The sequence below is a fragment of the Colius striatus genome, chromosome 21 (genome assembly GCF_028858725.1).
Source record: "Colius striatus isolate bColStr4 chromosome 21, bColStr4.1.hap1, whole genome shotgun sequence".
Taxonomy (NCBI): Eukaryota; Metazoa; Chordata; class Aves; order Coliiformes; family Coliidae; genus Colius; species Colius striatus.
This window is the reverse complement of record NC_084779.1, coordinates 8,944,212-8,963,137: the sequence shown is the minus strand read 5'-3', so window position 1 is coordinate 8,963,137 and position 18,926 is coordinate 8,944,212. Positions and strand designations below refer to the sequence as shown.

The 18,926-nt window shown below is 42.7% G+C and overlaps 1 protein-coding gene across 1 annotated transcript; it reads left to right on the top strand.

The window, feature by feature from the left end:
* Window positions 1–7,009: 7,009 nt before the first annotated feature.
* On the top strand, window positions 7,010–17,430 carry TTC34 (tetratricopeptide repeat domain 34). The gene is made up of 7 exons (XM_062012676.1): window positions 7,010–7,035; window positions 7,980–8,205; window positions 9,818–10,010; window positions 11,811–11,977; window positions 12,852–13,119; window positions 13,340–13,554; window positions 16,912–17,430. Exons 1-7 carry the CDS (start codon window positions 7,016–7,018, stop codon window positions 17,428–17,430), a joined length of 1,608 nt encoding a protein of 535 aa, XP_061868660.1. The 5' UTR covers window positions 7,010–7,015.
* The last annotated feature ends 1,496 nt before the right edge of the window (window positions 17,431–18,926 follow it).

The window sequence follows — 18,926 nt, the reverse complement described above, 5'->3', positions numbered from 1 at the left end:
GAGGACACTTCCTCTCAGAATACTGACAGAAGCCTCTGCAGAAACAATGTCTGCTTGTAAACATAAAGCATGGACACCTGAAGCTTGAGTGCATGCACAACCGTGTGCACCTGCACACGTCTGTGTGATCCACGTTGCTCAAGTATAAGCATAGTACTGCAGCAGGGAATAGGACTGAAAAAACATGCTCATCTGACTTCATTAATCTAACTCTTGCTCATGTATCAAAGTGCAGCACGTTTTCTTGTAAAAATGATTAAGCTGCTAATTAAGCTGTTTATAACTTGTTTCCCTGGTTGCTAATGATAATTAACATGCAAATTAGCTGAGGGAAGAGAGGCACAGGGGTCCTCAGTTCATTACCAAGTTAATTACTGTTTGCATACTTAAACATAACGGTTATAAATGGTGGCATTTAATGTAATGGCCAAGATGATAATTATACCAACGACATTTTGAAAAGTCATTTCACTGTGTGCTATTTTTCTGAGTGATTAATGTTTCCATGGCTTGTTGATAAACTTAGTTCAAACCAATATGAGCTGGAAATTGTCTAACTAAATTAGTTATCCCTTAAACAATGATTTCTTATCCTGTTTGTTTGCAAAGTAGGGAAGGAATGAGACGAAATAAAAGCAGTAAGTTTCAATATTAACAGAGGAAGAATAAAGTGGGTTGGTTAACTCTATCTGCTTAATTTGAATTGGCAGCATATTGTCTGAAAAAAAGCAACAGCTTCCTTTTTTTCTACCTCATGGTTTGTTATTTTTCCTGTTACAGCAGTGCTGGGTGATCTCTTCTGAGATTCATCCAATCATACATCATACCAGGCACTATCCATGGCCTCAAAAGTTTATACCCTAAAAAAACATGGCAAATAACATCACAAAAAAAAAAAAAAGAAATGGCCATTTTACACTGGGAAAAATGGAAATGGAAGGCATGGTCTGTTTTCTTTTTTGACTGCCACTTGCTTGGCCTATTGAGGACTTTGTTCAAATGAAACTGCTAGGATGACATCCTCAGCAGACACAAAGGTGCTGAGAGAGCTGGGAAAAAAAAAATCAGCCTGGCTGGCTAGCTATCAGGGCACAAGAGATGTGAATTCTAGTATGTTGAGATGTTTTGCTACTTAGAGGCTAGTCTTGCTCCCTAATTATATGTGGTGCAACTGTTCTTGATCTTGGCAGTCTTCATTTAGAAAACATAGTACTTGCAAAGCTAGGCTAGGAAATGCTAGTGAAATTACGCTGAGTAGGAAATTTCAGCTAGAAATTTCTACCCCTGAGCCTTTGTATCAGAGGATGTGGTATTGGGGGAAGATTAAGGATACCTATAAAGAAGTATTACCATTCACAAATGTTAGGGAAACATACAATACTTCATTAAGGGGCACACTTGCTATGCATACTTTAGAAGGAGACTACTGGGTAGGATCTGTCTCTCTAGGAATAGCAGCAGCTGTGCTCAGGGTGCAAATTTCCTTCACAAGAAAAATATTCTAACTCAGTTTGAGAACAGAGTTACCAGCAGCCTAACTCTCCTGGCAGATTGCAGATGTGGAACTAAATATGCCCAAGGATGAAATTTCATCATGTGGCTTCACAGATCACCAGAGTTTCTTGACTTCAGTGCTATGGGCATTCAGTCACCCTGCCTGTATAATTTAGTACAAGTCATTGTCATTCCCTAGCCTGCACTCTTACATCAGCCAAGTGACAGCAGAATTTGTTGTCTGCTCAACTCAGAGTGAAGAATGTTAGTTAAATACATCAAAGATTATTTTTTTAAGTAAGTAATGCCCCACCATACTACACCCTGATCTATCAAAGAAAGTTCATGCTCTTTTTAAGTCAAAGTTTCTGTACCAAATGCACACGCTACCAGTTTCTCACACTCAGTCCTACTAAACCTAGCACTTAAAAGCCCCAAGGGAAGGGACTTGTTACATGCACTGAAGGCACTGAGACCCTTTAAAAGAAATAAGTGCAAGATTTCTCAGCCATGTCTCTGAAAAGGGCTGTTGCAGACACATGTTTCTGCATTTCCTGCTCTGCAAAGCCCTACACTTGTTATGCTGCATCTACTCCCTTCCTACCCACCTCCCTTTAAAAATTTATCAGTAGTCAGAGACACGAGGAGCTATTGTAGTGTACTTAATATTTAATGAGTGTGTAGCATACTCAATGTTTAGGTAAACATCTCTACACTTTTTTCCTCCTATGCTTTTATTATCCTAGAAAAAAAGCTTGCCATATCTACCCCGCAGGACAAACAGCAAACTGACTAGTAGCTTGGGAAAAATGCTAGAAGCCTTAAAGTTACATGGCAGGTTCTGTCACTCATAACAATGCATTTTCACACTGGGCTCTATTCATACACTTCAGGTATTATACCAAGCCATAGTCTTTTCCATCAGAAAAATATTTTTCCATCAGCATTGAGCTCCTGTAGGTGATGTTCTTCTTCTTCCTTTGAGGGCCAAAGTTATGAATCAAAATTAATATAAGGTTAAGTATGATGCACAAGTTAAAATGGGCTGTACTCATACCACCTGCTATATAACCCTATGTCAACAAAATAATTTCTCCACTTTGGTACTAGTTTTCTCTCCAACCTTACAGGTTGCCACAAAACCCCTCAAATTATCCATCTGTAACAGTGAGCACGCTGGATTCTTAACTAAACTGAGACCCTTTGTGCTAGAAATAATGGAGAATACTGGCATCCTCTGTGTTCTTTTCATTTACAAAGCAAAATGTGGCTGGAAGCAACTTCCACACCACTCAGTCATGCAGCAAAGTCAAATTATGGGTAATGATTTTTGCAGTCCAGATCACAATCCATTGAAGGAACCATTCTCATTTTTATTCCCACAAGCTGTGCTTGAACCTCAGCAGAGAGTCAGAGGCACACGCGTTTGATCAACCCAACTCCTTTTAATGTGATTTCTATTTCAGAACTGTTTCTTTTTATGCCCTCAGGTCTTTCTTGGTAATATCACCTGTGGCTTAATGTGACAGCAATGCTAAATTATATCTTGATGGCTAATTAGGGTAATTAAAGTGAAAGTAATCAAATCAAAGTAATAGCCAAACTCTTTAATAAAATGTCATAAATTCTCTATTCATCATGGAGTTTTTCTTTCCTTTTGAATGTCAAAGAACATATGGATAAGGAAAGAGCTAGACTTTGGAAATGGCCCTTGCTTAAAGGAACATCACTGGTCTGAACACTCCTAAAAATGTACTTGTTTTACCGCTAAACATATTCTTTCTTATTAAAAAATGTTAAAAATGTAAGCTGCATTACAGATAAAGTTCCTTGCTTTTTTATCTAGTCCTACCAAGGGGCATGGGACTGGTTTACTTTCCCTAAGGTAAGGGTTTCTTTCCCTGGCCTCCTCCTTCCAGCACCACGCCCTCTGCACCCAGCACAGGCTCTCAGGAGAGGGAAAGAAAAGTGGAGCCAGAAGGACAAGGGAAGTGATTATGCCCCTGTACTGGGCCCTGGTGAGGCCACACTTCAAATACTGTGGTTAGACTTGGGATCCTCTTTACAAGAAATATACTGAGGTGCACAACTGTGTTCAAAGACAAGCATCAGTGCTGGGGAAGGGTCTGGAGCACAAGTCTAGATAGCGGCTGATGGACCTGGGAGTGTTTAGTCTGGCGAAAGGAAGGCTGAGGAGACAGATGATCACTCTCTAAAACTCCCTGTCAGCAGGTTGTAGTGAGGTGGAAGTTGGTCTCTGCTCCCAAATATCAAGTGACAGGACCTCAAGTTGCACCAGGGGAGGTTTAGACTGGAGATGAGAAAGAACTTTTTTCCTGAGAGGGTTGTTAGGAGCTGGCACAGGCTGCCCGGGGAGGCAATGGAATCACCACCCCTGTAAGTATTGCAAAACCATGTAACTGAGGTGCTGAGGGACACAGTCTAGTTGTGGGCTTAGCAGAATGAGGTCAGCGATTGGACTCAATCCGAAAGGTCGTTTTCAATGAAAATGATTCTATGATTCTACGACTGAGCCAAAGCAGCCTGACCCACATCACAAAGCCCAACAGGCCAGAGAGGCCACAGCGAGGCCGAGGTTTCCGCTTCACCACGTTTGTGATCTGCAGCGGCCACTCAGGCCTGGACGAGCAGCCGCAGGCCCGGCTTCCCCCACAGGCCACCCCCACCCGCGGCAGCTGCCCGCTCCCCTGCCCGCCCCCGTCAGCGGAGCCGTGTTTGCGGTCTCCAGGCAACAGGGTTCCTGCTTACCCAGCGCTGCTCTCTGTCCGATACACGGCTGCCTCGCTTCGCTTCTGCTCGTTTCAGCTCGCTTCGCGCCGCGCCGTCTCAGCCCGCCTCGCACCGCCTCACGGGCCTCGCGCCCCCTCAAGTGCCTCGCGCCGCCTCACGGGCCTCGCGCCCCCTCAAGAGCCTCGCGCCGCCTCACGGGCCTCGCGCCCCCTCACGGGCCTCGCGCCCCCTCAAGGGCCTCGCGCCCCCTCAAGGGCCTCGCGCCCCCTCAAGAGCCTCGCGCCGCGCCGTCTCAGCCCGCTTCGCGCCCCCTCGAGAGCCTCGCACCGCCTCACGGGCCTCGCGCCCCCTCAAGAGCCTCGCGCCGCCTCAAGAGCCTCGCGCCGCCTCACCGGGCTTCGCGCCCCCTCCTCAGGAGCCTCGCGCCGCGCCGTCTCAGCCCGCCTCGCGCCGCCTCACCGGGCTTCGCGCCCCCTCCTCAGGAGCCTCGCGCCGCGCCGTCTCAGCCCGCTTCGCGCCCCCTCGAGAGTCTCGCGCCGCCTCACGAGTCTCGCGCTGCCTCACGAGTCTCGCGCCTGCTCGGCACGCGCCGACGCCCACGCCCAGGTACTTGTGAGGCGCTTGTGCTTTCCCGCGCAGACGTGCCCCGCCGAGGATCTCGGCGCTCCTGAGGGCCCCTCGGCAGAAGGATTGGACCCCAGGATTGTAGGCCGAGGGACGGGCTTTGGAGCAAAACGGACTAAATTCCATATTTCCTATCAACACCAGTGGCAGGAAGGTGCACGTTTTCTTCTCCCTTTCCTCCAAAGCAAAGGAGAAAAGGCAAGTGGTGGGCAAAGTATCAAGGTACTCTTCTACCTCTGTTCGCCATCAGTGCTGACATACTGTTTGATGATTAAAAAATGTTTCAAACTGAGATGTCGTCCAGAGAGAACAAAGCCTGGTAGGCCTCCCACCCCCATGTCCTGGACATGGAGCACTGAGGTACAGAACATTGACAAGGTTCTGTGGCTGCGGGCTGTGGACTAAGAACCTCTGTGGTGTTTCTTCTCATAGCTCTGTTCCCTACTAAACCTATCACTGACAAAAGTCTGGCTTTTTACAGCACCTAGGCTTGTTGATGTCTGTCAGTTGGAAAGCTGCCCCTTGAGGAAAAAAAACCTCTCCTCCACAGCCTTTCATTTGCCAATTTTCTATTTTACAGGCACTAGCCATGCTACATATGTGATACCACTTGGTGAAGACACAAGTGCAGAAAATGTCACCTCAGGAGCTTGCTGCACTGCTCTGCAAAGAAGGAGACCACCACCTTGTCCAGCAGGAGTTCCCAATAGCCACTGCTTTCTACCTGGCTGCCTTCAGCTGCAATGCCCACACAGCAGTACAGAAAGTTAACTCCTTAGACAAAGGGCCCTGGGAGAAAGTGATAGCCACTCTGGAGATGTGGTGCAAAGGCAAGAATCAGATTCCTGAGATTCAGAGCAAGAACTTGGCTGTTGTGTCCCTCAGTGTGGGAATAGCTGCCATCTTCCTCTCCACTCTAAGTCCCAACAATGTGGTATCTTCAGTATACAAAATGGAGACCCTGCTCCAGCGAAGATGCTCAGAGGAGGTGGTGAGTAAATGCAATACCTTGCTCAGTGGTAACCCAGAGTATTCAGTGGAACTGCTGCTGCTAAGGGCGTTGGCATATGTGCTTTCAGGGACACAAGTTAGGAAGGGAGTTGCAGACTATATCCATGCATTTTTGATGCATCGGACTGAGGCAGTGGCCTATGTGTGTAGTAGGCAAAGGAATCACCTGCCACAGGTCATCCAGGCCTTTTCAAATTACCTCTCAACATTTCAGAAAGAAAGCCCAGATTGCAGTTCCTTGGACCAGTGGCTGGGCAACTGCTATGACTTCCTGTCTGCAGTGGCCCCAGATGATATCTGGGTTTGCCGGGTGCAAGCAGCTTATCTCTTTAAGAAAGGCAAATTTGAAGAGTGTGTGGCAGTTTGTAGCAAGGCCCTCAAGGACTTCTCAGATTATAATAATCTCAGAGATGAAAAAGCTTCGGGTCTGCTCTTGGAACGGGCTGCTGCATATTTCTTCTTGGGAGGACGGACGCATGAAATGATACAGGATTTAGCAGAAGCCTTTGCAGCAACCCCTGCCCAGGCAATGAAACACTTTGAAGAGCTTTTTTCACCACATGACACTGAGAGGATAGAAGAACAGGCTAGAACTGTCCTGGAGGTGAAGTTTGCAGCATACAGAGAGGCTGTGCGTACTCGAACTGAACTCAGAAGCAATCATGGTGCTGAACTGCTCCCTTCTGTCATACAGACAGTCCAGTTCCTCCTTCAGATCTCCCCAGGGTCCAAACGTGAGCTCAGTGTTCGGCTAGCAGACTGCTATCTCCTGCATGGACACATCAGAACTGCCCTGGATATCTGTGAGCACCTTTTGGCAGGAGAGCAGAAAACATACTACAATACTCTCTTAGCATTACGAGGATTCTGCTTCCTCCATGCCCATGACCATCAGCAAGCCCTGCAGGACTTTCAAAAGGTAATTGAGCATGATTCTCCACACCCTAACAGCTGTATTAGAGCTTTATGTGGACGTGGACTTCTCCGGATTTCTGGTGACAGCCATTACTTGACGGCCCTGGATTATATCACAGCTTGCCAGCTAAAGCTGGAAGAAACCATCTTCACCATCAAGTCCTATGTGCCATGGAACCAAAGAGGACTGCTGCTAAAGGTTCTGCAAGAAGAAGGACAGATGATGCTCCAAAAGAAGAGGTACTTAAGAGGCAATTTTAGTCTGTGGGCATGAAAACAGAACTGTACAGAATCCTAACAGAAAGAGAGCAGCTCAGTTGATAGAGAGGGTACTTGCTTCAGACAACTCAGAACAGAATGTAGAGACTTTTAAAATTCCTGATTAACATATCAGGTTAAGTAAAAGTGCATAGGTGTGGCTAGTCCAGCAAAAAATGGTTTTGCTGATATGTCAGAATGCAGTAGGATCCACATAGCCAAATCAGCTTGATCTTTATACAGAACTTAATCCATGATGTACCATTTGGCCTAAGCTGGGAGTGGGCAAAATGCTAGAGGGAATATGGCAGAGATTTCTCCTCTAAAGGAGTAGATACTGAAATAATAAAACATTTGTTGGTGCTAGCTGTCTCCTTTCACTGTCAGCTCTGAACTGAAGGATTTGGTGCACCATGAAGTACAAGTCTGTCCCTAGAAGTATCCTTCCAAGACAGAGCTGAGGTGCTGCTATGCACATACTTGGTGTTGGCAATCCAAATTGCTTACTGTATCAATGTTGTATTTAAGGCTGGGAGATAAAAGACATGAAAACCAAACTACTCCAGCTAGATCTTATTAAAATCTGAGTTTGAAGGTAGAACAAGCTATAACAGAGAGTTAGAGGTTTTAGTTCTTAAAATCACCTTTTCCTGTTTGTTCCTGGTTATCAGCTGCAACAGGTAAGGATTATTATTTGCTAACCTTTCTCTAGAACCACAACTGCCTAAGAACATATTTTTATAAAGAGGGATTATGATTATGTAATTAAGTGGCAGAAATATCTGTGGTGCTGGATGTAACAAAATGAATCACCCATTTTGATACTAGACTGTTTCTTAGCTTCCAGGTGAGACAAAGATGCTCTGTCATTCTCATTCGCATTTTTCCCTGAAAGGTGATCTTTCCCTTTTTTTTTTCCCCTCCAGAGATGCCCCTGGGGTTTACCAGCTGGCTTCACTCTTGATGGAGCTGGACACTTCTGATGAAACATCACAGATCCTTTGTGCTGATGCCCTGTACCAGATGGGCTGTGTAGAAGAAGCTCACAAGCTCCTCTTACTAGCACTCTCGAGAAATCCACAAAGGTCCCCCATCCTGGCTAGACTGGCACTTCTGCAATTGAAGAAAGGTTTCCTGTATGATGGCAACCAGGTAAGGAGCACTTGTCCAGCTGAGAGAATGAAAGAGAGATCAATGACCAGTAATGGTATGGGCAAAGAGGATTAACAACCCTTTTGGTTGGTACAGAAGATGTATGGCAGAGCTTAAGAGGGACCATTTTAGAGACATAGGCTTGCCAGAATGTATTCAAAGGGCTTTCAGTTTCCCAGCACAGTGCTCTGCTTGTCACATGCTCCTCAGTGTTAGGTGACAGCTAAAGTTTCATCTTCAGGGCCATTCACTTCTGAGTAGCTGCATTTGGCCTGACTTGTTGCTGCTTTTCCCAGACTGCAATGAAATTACTAATGGCATTGCTCAGTGATTCCTATGCATTTCTATTTTAAAACTAAACAGTTTGCTGTGAGAAGCTCCATGAATAACAAGTGAGGACTGTTGACACAGTGAAACTCTAAGCTCAAGTGAAGTTTAGGTAGTTCAACCTCTAGTAGAACTTATAAGATCTAAATGCAGGCCTCATAAGTAGGTCTGTAGCACAGAGAGCACCAGGACTCCTAGCTAAATACAACCCTTTCATCACACACTATTTAAGGGCACTTTGCGTCAGAGACTTTAACTAGGCAGAGCATGACTGAGCATCCTGCCCCTGGTGACAATATTGATGGGATTGGGAATTTTCCCCTAGAGAAAAGAAGGCAGAACTACAATCTGATTATCCTAATGAAGCATTTTGAGGGGGCAGGCAAAGACACGAAACTGGAAGCTCAAATCTCAGCGTAAAGTTTCCTTTCTTTTGTGGCTTATGACTTGTGCTCAAAGTATGAAAAAGATTCTGGTATGTCGATTCTCCCACCAAGGATTACAAAGCTGAATTACCAGGTTTTACCATCAGAGGGAACTATTGCATTTTTTAAAAATCCCATATAAATTCTGCTGGCCCTGGAGAAGGGTTTCATTGCTTCACTACTCCCTGTGAAAAATAGAAGTATTGTGTCATTTCTACCTTTGGGAAAGCTGTTAATGAATTATATGTCTTTATTAGAGCCCATATGTTGCTCTTGGAAGTTGGATTCCTGTCTGCAGCTTCTGCTGCAAATTCTGTGTGGAACATATGCATCATCAAAAATTTATCCATACTTTTCCCAGATTCCCCGTAGCAATATGAAGAGAAAGGCACAGCACTTCCCTGATTTTCTGTTTGACTGTAAAATTGAAACCAATGAATAAAAGGGGTCACTGGAATCCTGTTGTTTCACAGAAACTTTCTGTCATTGAGGCAATCACCCTGTGGTTCAGCTGTATTTATAAAAACACTTAACTGCCAGTCTGGAACAGATGCTACCCAAAGTAAGCATGGCAGCATTATATCTTTCCCTAGAATGATTTCCACAGCTGCAGTGGTGGTGAGAAAAGATAAGAATTAATGTTTTTACTTTACACTAAGGCCATCTGAGGAGTTTCAAATTGAAGAGATTCATGGTCCTTGGCTGGACCGTGGCTGGCTGAAACCCCAGTAAAATGTGGGAAAGCACTATGTAAGTGCATACGTGTCTTACCAGACAGCAATATTTCCATCTTTAGTATGACTTCATTTATCTTTTCATGGCAGTCTTTCTTTTCTGCCTTTTTCTCTCACATTGTTAAGCTGCTAAAGAAAGTGATCAAAATTGGAGATACTTCCTGCCTCCTGCCAATCATGGACATTTTCAAAGATGAAGACCGAAAGCTGATGCAGAGCCACTGCCGTTTCAGAGCATTGACCATCTTGAAGAACAAACAGGAGGATGCTGACATCAAAGAGGCCATTGCCTACCTTTCCTTTGCTATCATTGCTTCAGGTAGGGTTATCAACGTACTGATAGGAGATATACCTGTGTGAGAAGTCAGATCAGTGGGTAGGCAAGTATGTCCAACCAATTCTCATCTGTCATTTCCCCAATGGAAAGACTGAAACAGTAGACTTACAAAGGCAGGTGAAGAGCAGGATAAAATTTGTTTAAAGTAGTATGTCTTTTGGACCATGAAATAGTGCAATGAAATAGCAACTGCATTTCTTAATGTCCCATAACTAGCTTGTGAACTCCTTGAAATTCACTTCAGTTCTACAGGTACATCAGCCCTTCACCTGTCCAGAAAACCCAGCATGTGATTTTGGTCTGATGTTTAGCACATGAAATCCTTTGGGATCACAGCTAAGGATTATTTTAAATTGCATTGTTCACATACTAAAAGTTAAGTTCAGGTACAAACCACCCTTACTGGTTCATATCAACATAAAAACCCCTAATAATTGCTTTGAGATTTTTCCATTTCACATCCCATGCATTGCAGTTTATCAACTCCCCACCTGCTAGAACAGATGCTTGCTAAGAAACAGATATTGTTTTTATAGGAGCCAATTGACAGAGCTCCAGACCAATAATAACCTTTGGTACAGAAGTTTTGGGAGCACATCAGGAGGGAAAAAAGGCCTCATTACTGTAAAAGGATTGCTAGGAGCCTGTCTGTTGGCTCCTCTCTGCAGGCAGCTATGCAAGACACTGCATTTGCTGACCTCCCTATGAAAAAAATATTTACCATGGCACTGGTGATTTATCATCCAGTATTGGGATGCCACAGTTATTGATTGCAGCTCTAGGCATACTAAAATCCTCATCAAAATTGCCTTTAAAGGAGGAGTCATGTGGATAGCAGAAAAATATGTGCTCTGCAGTCATTCAATGGATGGATCTTTGTTGGCCTTCTGTTACCTTTCCATTTATTCAGTTTTTTATTACAACCTTTTTTTGGCATGTTTAACTAGAACAGACTCTTTGAAGTGAGGCCTGAGTTTTTGGTATGCCTGGCAGAGTATGATTCCTATCCTGTCTGGAAAGTTGCAGTTGAGCCACAGTAGGACAGTTATAGTTATAAACGAAATTGCAGCCATACAGCTGCTCTCAGCAGAGTTGCCTTTCTTTCAGTGAATCACTGTTAGAATTGTTTTTTTCTTTCTCTAATTATAAATATATACACATCTCTTTAGCTATTTTTAGTAGTGGTGTTCTATTTGTAATATGCTGAAGGTTTCTTTTTAGAAAAATCCATCTTAGTAGCAAAATATATGTCCTGACATGGTTTTATTGCACATACTGCAGCCCAGACTTTTTTACTGGTCCAGGCTTGCCTGTTCCTTGGTGGTCTATGGCACAAGTGTGAGAAGGACACACTGGTTTCTGCTGTCAGCTATCTGTAAGTGACAAACATGGCTAACTTTATGTCACAGAAATACTAGAAAGACCAGATTCACCTTCACATTGGTGATAATGATATGACATACAAATAATGACATGGAAAGATACTGATGTACAAAGAAATTGAGGGCTTTTTCTGAGCTTAGGTAGGAATTTTGAAGCAAAGCTGAACATTGAACTCAAGTCCTGAGCAGCAGCACTGAACCATAACTCACCATTTCCCTGCAGAATGACATTGGCATTTACACCACAAAACCTAGAATATCAGTCTCCTTGTCTTTGTAATAATACATAGCAGAAAATGCTTTGAAGCCCTTTGGTGGGGCTTAGTGTTCTGCACACACTGGGATTTTAGAGCCTTTTAGGGACCTTTCATGTAAGTGTGGCTGCATTTCACTCCTCCAGGTGGTTATGCTGAAGATTGCCTTCTCATCAGGGCTCGATGTTATGGACACCTTGGTCAGAAGAAAACTGCTATTTTTGATTTTAATGCCATCCTAAAGGAGGACCCTAGGAATGTGCAAGCTCTGAGTGGTCGAGGATTCATTTACCTTGCTCTAAAGCAGCAGAAGGTATTATCATTATATTGATTTGCTGGTGACAGTATTAAGCAACATTAGTCTAAAGTACCACAGGCTTTGTCAGAGACTCCCTGAAATGGAGAGTTTCTCACAGAATTTGGGCAGTGAAAGGCTCTTGTTTGGACTAGTGGTTAAAGTAGTCTACTTCATGTGCTTTCCCAAGTCTAGAGAAAGGAAGATTGACCCTTAATCATGGATATTATTTGTTGTTGCTACCATGCATAGAGTTGCAACGCAGCAAGCTCTCCTCTGTATTTGAGCTCACATTTTCATGAGATGATACTGTGTTAAAGGAAATGTAGCAAGAAGAAGAGGGAAAGGAAGAACAGTTCCAAGGTTTAGTAAGTGCTTCTCCATCATCCGTGGAAAGCTTATGTGTGCCATGAGTGTTACAGTGGAAACTGAAATATGTCATTGCCTGGAAATCACATCAGGTGTCTGCATGGTTTATCTGCTTCTAATATGGTCAATAGCTTTACACTTTATCTGCATATCACACCAATCCTACAGAGAATTTGAGATGATGCATCTCCAGTTAGGTGTGTGGATTTGTGCTGGTTTATCCTGACTGAACCAAATCCTGCTTGCATTTACTCATTCACAGCATCTCTTTGTTGTTACTGTAAGATTTTTTTTCAATGAGAATCTGAGTAGTTCAAAACTCTGTGAAAAAGAGTTTCAGACCTGTCTTTATGCTCCTATATCAGCTTTACAAATGGAAAAGATACAGCACAAGGACAGGGAAGCACAAAGAGCTTCCAAAAGTGTGCAGATGACCTATAGGACAGCAAAGAACTGAAAGGACCTGAAAGATCAATACATAGTTATTGCTACCTTTTCGTTTTTTGGTCTTGTTTTTACATAGGAGGCAGTGCAAGATTTAATCTCAGCACTGAAGGTGGAAGCAGGAGTAGTGATCACAGCAATCCTGTCTTTAAAGCGTGAAGCCCAAGGGTTGATTACTCAATGGCTCCTTCAGCATGCCAGGACTGTGTTATCTGAACTCATTGCTACTAAAGACCATTTAAAAGAAGAAACCCTCAGGGATCTTCTGATGATTGCAAAAGCACTAATTAAAATGTGCAAGGATGCACAATATCACATCTTCTACATAGATGTTTTGATTGCAAATGGTAAGTTGCCATTCTTGTACACAGCTGATCAAAGTGGATGAGCAGTAAATTAAAAGAAAGGGAATGTTAAATGGCAAGTGTCACCTTGCATAGCATTTTCAAGATATATTTGCAAATGCTTTGATAAAGGGTCTGAGGACAGGCTACATCAATCCTGCTTTAGTAAGTTTTTTGATGTCATGGAATGGGTTATATAGCTTATACTGCTGTTAACCAACAGGACGGTATGGAGAGGCCCTTGATCACCTTCAGGAAGCATTTGGCCACTCGTTTCCTGGTGACTTTGCTAACGCAAGATTAGCTGTGCTGCAGCTGAAGAGGAGGAATGCAGCAGTGGCAGCTCACTCATTCAGCATCCTAGCTAAAAGAGATGAAAGGGAGTTGGGCTTTCTTCTGAACTTCGTAGACACTAAGCAACAGCGACATCTCTCTCAGGTACAATCTTTTTTTGATGCCACATCTGTGGATTCAGTGGGGAAGGAAATGGGAAGGAAATTAGGCTGCAGAGATTTTCCCTGCCTTGTCTTAAACAGGAGTGTGTGGGAACGACATTTATCAGATGAATGAGGAACAAATTGGCTTCTTCCTTCAGCCAGATTAGGGAGCTAAATCCAAACTTCTTTCATTGCAGTGAGCTTGCCCCACTTCTTACCACTTGGGGGAATTTCTTGTTGGTCTTCCTGGTATGAGACCTGCTTAATGCCAACACTAAAATGCAGGGGATGTGATGGGCAGCAGCTAGAGATTTAACAAGATCATTGCTAATATTGTACTCTGGATGAGTTACATGATGCTCATAGCTGGCTTCTGGGGAAACCATGTTCTGTTCATTTGCTTGATGAAATGAAACTGAAGGTTCTGATTCAGTGACATTAAAGGCTTTGATCCTTTTTGCTCTTTTGTGTAACATTTAGAAATTTAAACGTATTCACAGTTTAATATTGGGAGCCTTTGAGGTTGGTATTGGTTTTCTTAGCTAAAACCATTTCACACAAGAATGACACATTGCTCTATTTGACCCAAGTACATACTTTTGAGTTGTTTGTTTTTTTAAGTTTCTCCCCTAAAGTACATTTAGCTCTAAGAAAGCATCTCCAATAATAAGACAGGCAAGATCAAATTATAGTGAGGAGTTTTAAGATTCACTCAAGCATCTGCAGTTCTGATTACCTAGAAGCTCCATGTACTGGGAATCAGTTTGCTTCCTTTTATTCAATTTGTAGATTGTGTGCACCCTGGTGAGAAACTATGTTGTTACGCTTTCTCCCAGGTTATAAAACAAACAACATGCTGATATACTTAATGCATCTTAAGAGGAGTACTTTATATGTATTTTAGCAAAACAACAGGAGGATATAAGTAAACAAGTATTAATTTACTCGTCTCTAGATATACCCTATTATAGAGAAAAGAGCCTCTGCTGAATAATGTAAAAAGTTCAGTATTATGGGGTAGAGTTTGAAGAGTTTAGAGCCAATTTGCAGTCTTTCACTGGGAAAACTTGATAAAGGTACAAAGATGCATCTATGGAAGCCCTAAGGAGGTGTCTATAAATGAAGACACATTTTATTGATAAATTTCCCTTGCTGCCACATCACTCGTTCTGTAAGCTAAGTCCATCTGTGCTGCTTTCTGAGAAAACACAGGAGGGATTTTCTTATGTGGTCAACAAGAAAAAATGATGGGAAAAAGAATAAACTAAGTTTTGTATGGATTAAACTGTACTGATGTATTGAAACTCACTGGTGACAGAGATTAGAGAAACATTTCAAATAGGACGGGCACCGTATTTCGTTTTTTGAGAGCTGTGGAATAGGGTCTGGAATAAAATCTCTTACTGGTGGCTTGTTTATCAAGAAAGTTTTCTCTGTTGCTTGAGAGAATAGGGGTGGCTGGACTAATTCCAAGACTTGAACTCAGTATCAGCATTGGCAGTTAAATGGGGGTTGGGATTAACCTTTAACCTTGTGCTCTTGCTTAACTGACTAAATTCTTGAACACAAACACCTGAGAGTCCTTCTATATTCTCTAATCTTCAAACATTTACTGATTGTGATTGTTTCTATCATTGATTAGACCAGAATCACGAAATACCCATGGAGGGAAGGGCATTCTTTCTGATACCCCTGTTTCACAAATAAGGATACCAAAGCAAAGAAGAGTTCAGTAGTTTACACTCAGCCCCTAGTCTCAGCACTCCACATGCAAAAGTATTACTGCCACATTGTTTTAGAATGCTTGATGATTACAGGCATTATAGAAATGTGTCATTATTATCCCAGAGTCTGCTCTGAAAGGCTAAAAATAACTCTACATAAGCTGAATAGGAAAGGGTGGAGGAAGGAGAGCTCCTTGATGTACTGATTTTTTTTCATGAAAAACAAAGCAATAAAATTCTTGCATTATTTATAGTCTAAGGGGTCCCATGTTAAGAAATTTGTAAACAACTGGGAGAGCCACATGGGAATGGGAATCTGAAAGATTTATTAAACTGGAAAAGGTCAGAGGAAGGGAGTTTGCTTGCCGCTTGTGCAGCTTCAACCCTTCAGTTTCCTATGTCAAAAGGTTAAATGTATGACTGATTGTTAGCTCCTTGCCCAGATCCTCAGAGCTGCACTTTGTCTTGGCTGTTGCCATACCATAGGATATCTAGAGCTGACCTCGTGTCAGAATTAGGCCCTCAGCCCATGGGAGAAGTTGCCATTCCTCATGCCTTCATGGTATATGGACCCCAAATAAAGTCTGCAATTAAAGGAGAGACTTGCTCCAAACCATTCTGAAAACATCCAACCATCTTCCAAAGATCAATGCTCATCAGTCCATCTTCTGGTATTTACTGCTTGGGGACTAACCCTTGGCCATAATTCCACATCCATTAAACTCCTCACTCATTTTCTTTCTAAGGAGTTTAACTGTGGTCAATTCCACATAAGATAAGTCACTAGTAACCAAAAATGCCACAAAAATATGTGTATTTTCAGTCCTTTATCACACAGTGAGGTAACTAGATGGTGGAAAGAGACACAAAGACTTAATACAGGAAACAGTCAAATCATCAGTCACTTATGGCCTACCAAACCCTTTTCCAGATGGCACCAGAATTATTTCAGTCTGGAAGCCATCAGGGACTGTCACTGAAATATGAAGAAGTCAAAGCAGTGGCTCAGTTATTAAGTGGTAATATTGGTTGTGGTGCAGTAAACCAAAATGTTCCTGGTTAGCACACTAGCAGGTTCAGCATTAGATTAGTCATTCAACAGAACAATAAACATTATGTTTTCCTTCTGCCATTGAGAGAACAAACTCACTCTAAGGGCTGAAAATTACAGTATAACTCAACGAACACAAGGTATTTTTTGGAGCTGCACTGTACTCTTGAACAATGTGATCTAGAACTTCAGAATTTCTAGGAAAAGGATAATCTCCTTTCAGAAAGCTCCTTACAGCCAGATGCCATTCCACCTTGATGCTTGTTAAAGTCCTGACACTGAGACGACACTTGCATTTACTAGTTGCCTTAAAAACATTTGAGAAGACAAACTAAATTTGCCACTCTAAGTATATACACAGACCCCTGAGGTAGTTTTAGACAGGCTGCTTTACAACTTACAGCCAGAGCTATTAAAGCAAAAAGCATGCCAATTACATGTTCTACAGACTGGATGCAATTTCAACATCTGAAAAAGTATCCAAAATTTCTTAGTGTTTGTGTCTACCTGAGGCTTGTCCAGACTAGATGTTTCACTATTTTTAACTTATAACAACTAATATTAAGTAACTTTCTGTCCACAGGTAGCAGCCCAGGAAGGAAATGTGCTGATGAAAGAACATCACTATGAGAAGGCTCTTGGTTATTATACCCTGGCTGTCTTGACAAGCAAAGATAATCCAAGACATCTGCGACAGAGAGCTGCTTGCCTTATGCACCTACAAAAATATGACAAAGCTTTAAAAGATATGGATAAAGTGATCCAGAAACATGACTCTAACAGTCTTAGAACACGCGTTGAGGACCACTGCTTAAAAGGACACTTGCTGTTGTTGGTGGCTGAGGAAGAAGCAGCAGTTAAGCAGTATATTGAGGCACTACAATTAGATGAATCTGTGGCATTATGCAGCATCATGGATGGCCCTGGCAGTGAAATTTTAACCAAAACATTTCATAAGATTGCAGAATCTCATTTTGAAATGCAGCATTTTGAAGAGGCCTGGAAAATCACTGACTATGGTCTTAAAATTGATAAAAATACTGAGCTTAAAAAGCTGAAAACAAGACTTAAACGAGAGGCATCAAGCTGCAGCATACATTGATTTATCTGTTAGGGGATTTGCCAGTATCTGATTGCTTTCTAGGTTATTTGTGAGGCTGCAAGAAAAAGAGAAAGTTGAGAAGCTCATGCTAAATCCGCAATGGACACGGCCCTGGACGTGGTACGGCAAGATTAGAAGTAGAAAGTTTCAGGTAATGAAACAAAACTCACAAAAAGAGCTACGAGAAAAAGGCAAAGTGCAGTAGTCACTATTCTTTATTGTGGGTGTATGTAAACTCCTCCCTGTGAAGAAAGTGTTTTCTCTGAATAAATTGAACTAATTCTAACACGTGGGTTCCAATCGTAGTGAAGGAAAACATTCAGATACCTTGCAGTTTATTAATAATAACCATGTATTTCCTTGCTATGTATTTTAATAGCTTTAACACATACTGTTCAGTAGCCATGTTTTTGTGGGCCAGTTAAAGAGATCAGGCAAAAATAACGTGAAGGACCATGTTTGTCACACCACTCAGATGACCTGCTCCCGAATGGAAGGAACTGCCCTAGTCGTAATCTAGTGGATTTGCAATGGTTGGCACCAATATGAGAGCAGAGCAGTACAAAGACCAAGCAAAGTGTTTTTCTGTCCCAGGGAACAGAGATAACATGAAGGATGAGATGCACGAGAGATGAAACATCCAGTCTAGTGACTAATACCCTGTTATCTGGGGCTCACAGCCAGCTATACTCCAGACTTCACCTTGGACTTCCAAATCCCTGTGTCTCAGTTTGCCAGTGCAGATAATGGAGATAATCTCTCAGTAGGGGTGTCTAAAGAGCCCGCTAAATGTCATCCTTCATGCTCCTGGATATTCACGCACAAAAGACAGCACTGGAGCATGAACTAATCAAGAAGTGATCAATGTGCATGTAGGAGGTCGAGGTTGGAGGCAATGGCTAAGATGGTAATGTGATTGTTCTGCAGTGAATCAGCACTCATTCTTCATCCATGCTGGACAGCATGGGAATCAACATCTCGCATGCTCTGACAGGTTTTGCCTGCTGTCAGATACACAGCTTCACCACCTGCAAGGACAGCTAGATTTAGGGGGCAGCACAGAGGTAAGATACCCAGTTTTTGCAGTTTGGCATTTCATCTGTGCAATGGGAGTCCACAGCTTAATTTGGAAGCAGTATGTCTGTCCTGTGCAAAAAGGAAACAACGAGGTGGTGCCTGAAACAACAGACTCATATATTTGTTTTGACTGCGCCAAGTGAATCCTTTTAATGCTTTTGGAGTGTGGTAACACAATCATGGAGAAAAAGAGAAACTACTATTGAAAACAAAGATTAAAGCAATACTGAGAACTGCTCTCCTGCTTTGATTCCAATGAAAGCGAAAGGGAACATCTTTTTTGTTACATTGTTTTCTGAAAGGCAAAATTCCAGAGTGTAACTTGGTTCAGCAGCCATGCAATCAACCCAGCAGGCAGTGACACCATCTGTACCCTTGTGTCTTTTTTTCCTTCTCCGTATGCTCCTTTTTTCTTCCCT

Coding starts and splice junctions, on each gene's coding strand:
- TTC34 (XM_062012676.1), top strand. CDS start 7,016: ATGATGCTCCAAAAGAAGAG. Junction 10,011..11,810: donor CTTTGCTATCATTGCTTCAG/GTAGGGTTATCA, acceptor TCACTCCTCCAG/GTGGTTATGCTGAAGATTGC. Junction 11,978..12,851: donor TTGCTCTAAAGCAGCAGAAG/GTATTATCATTA, acceptor GTTTTTACATAG/GAGGCAGTGCAAGATTTAAT.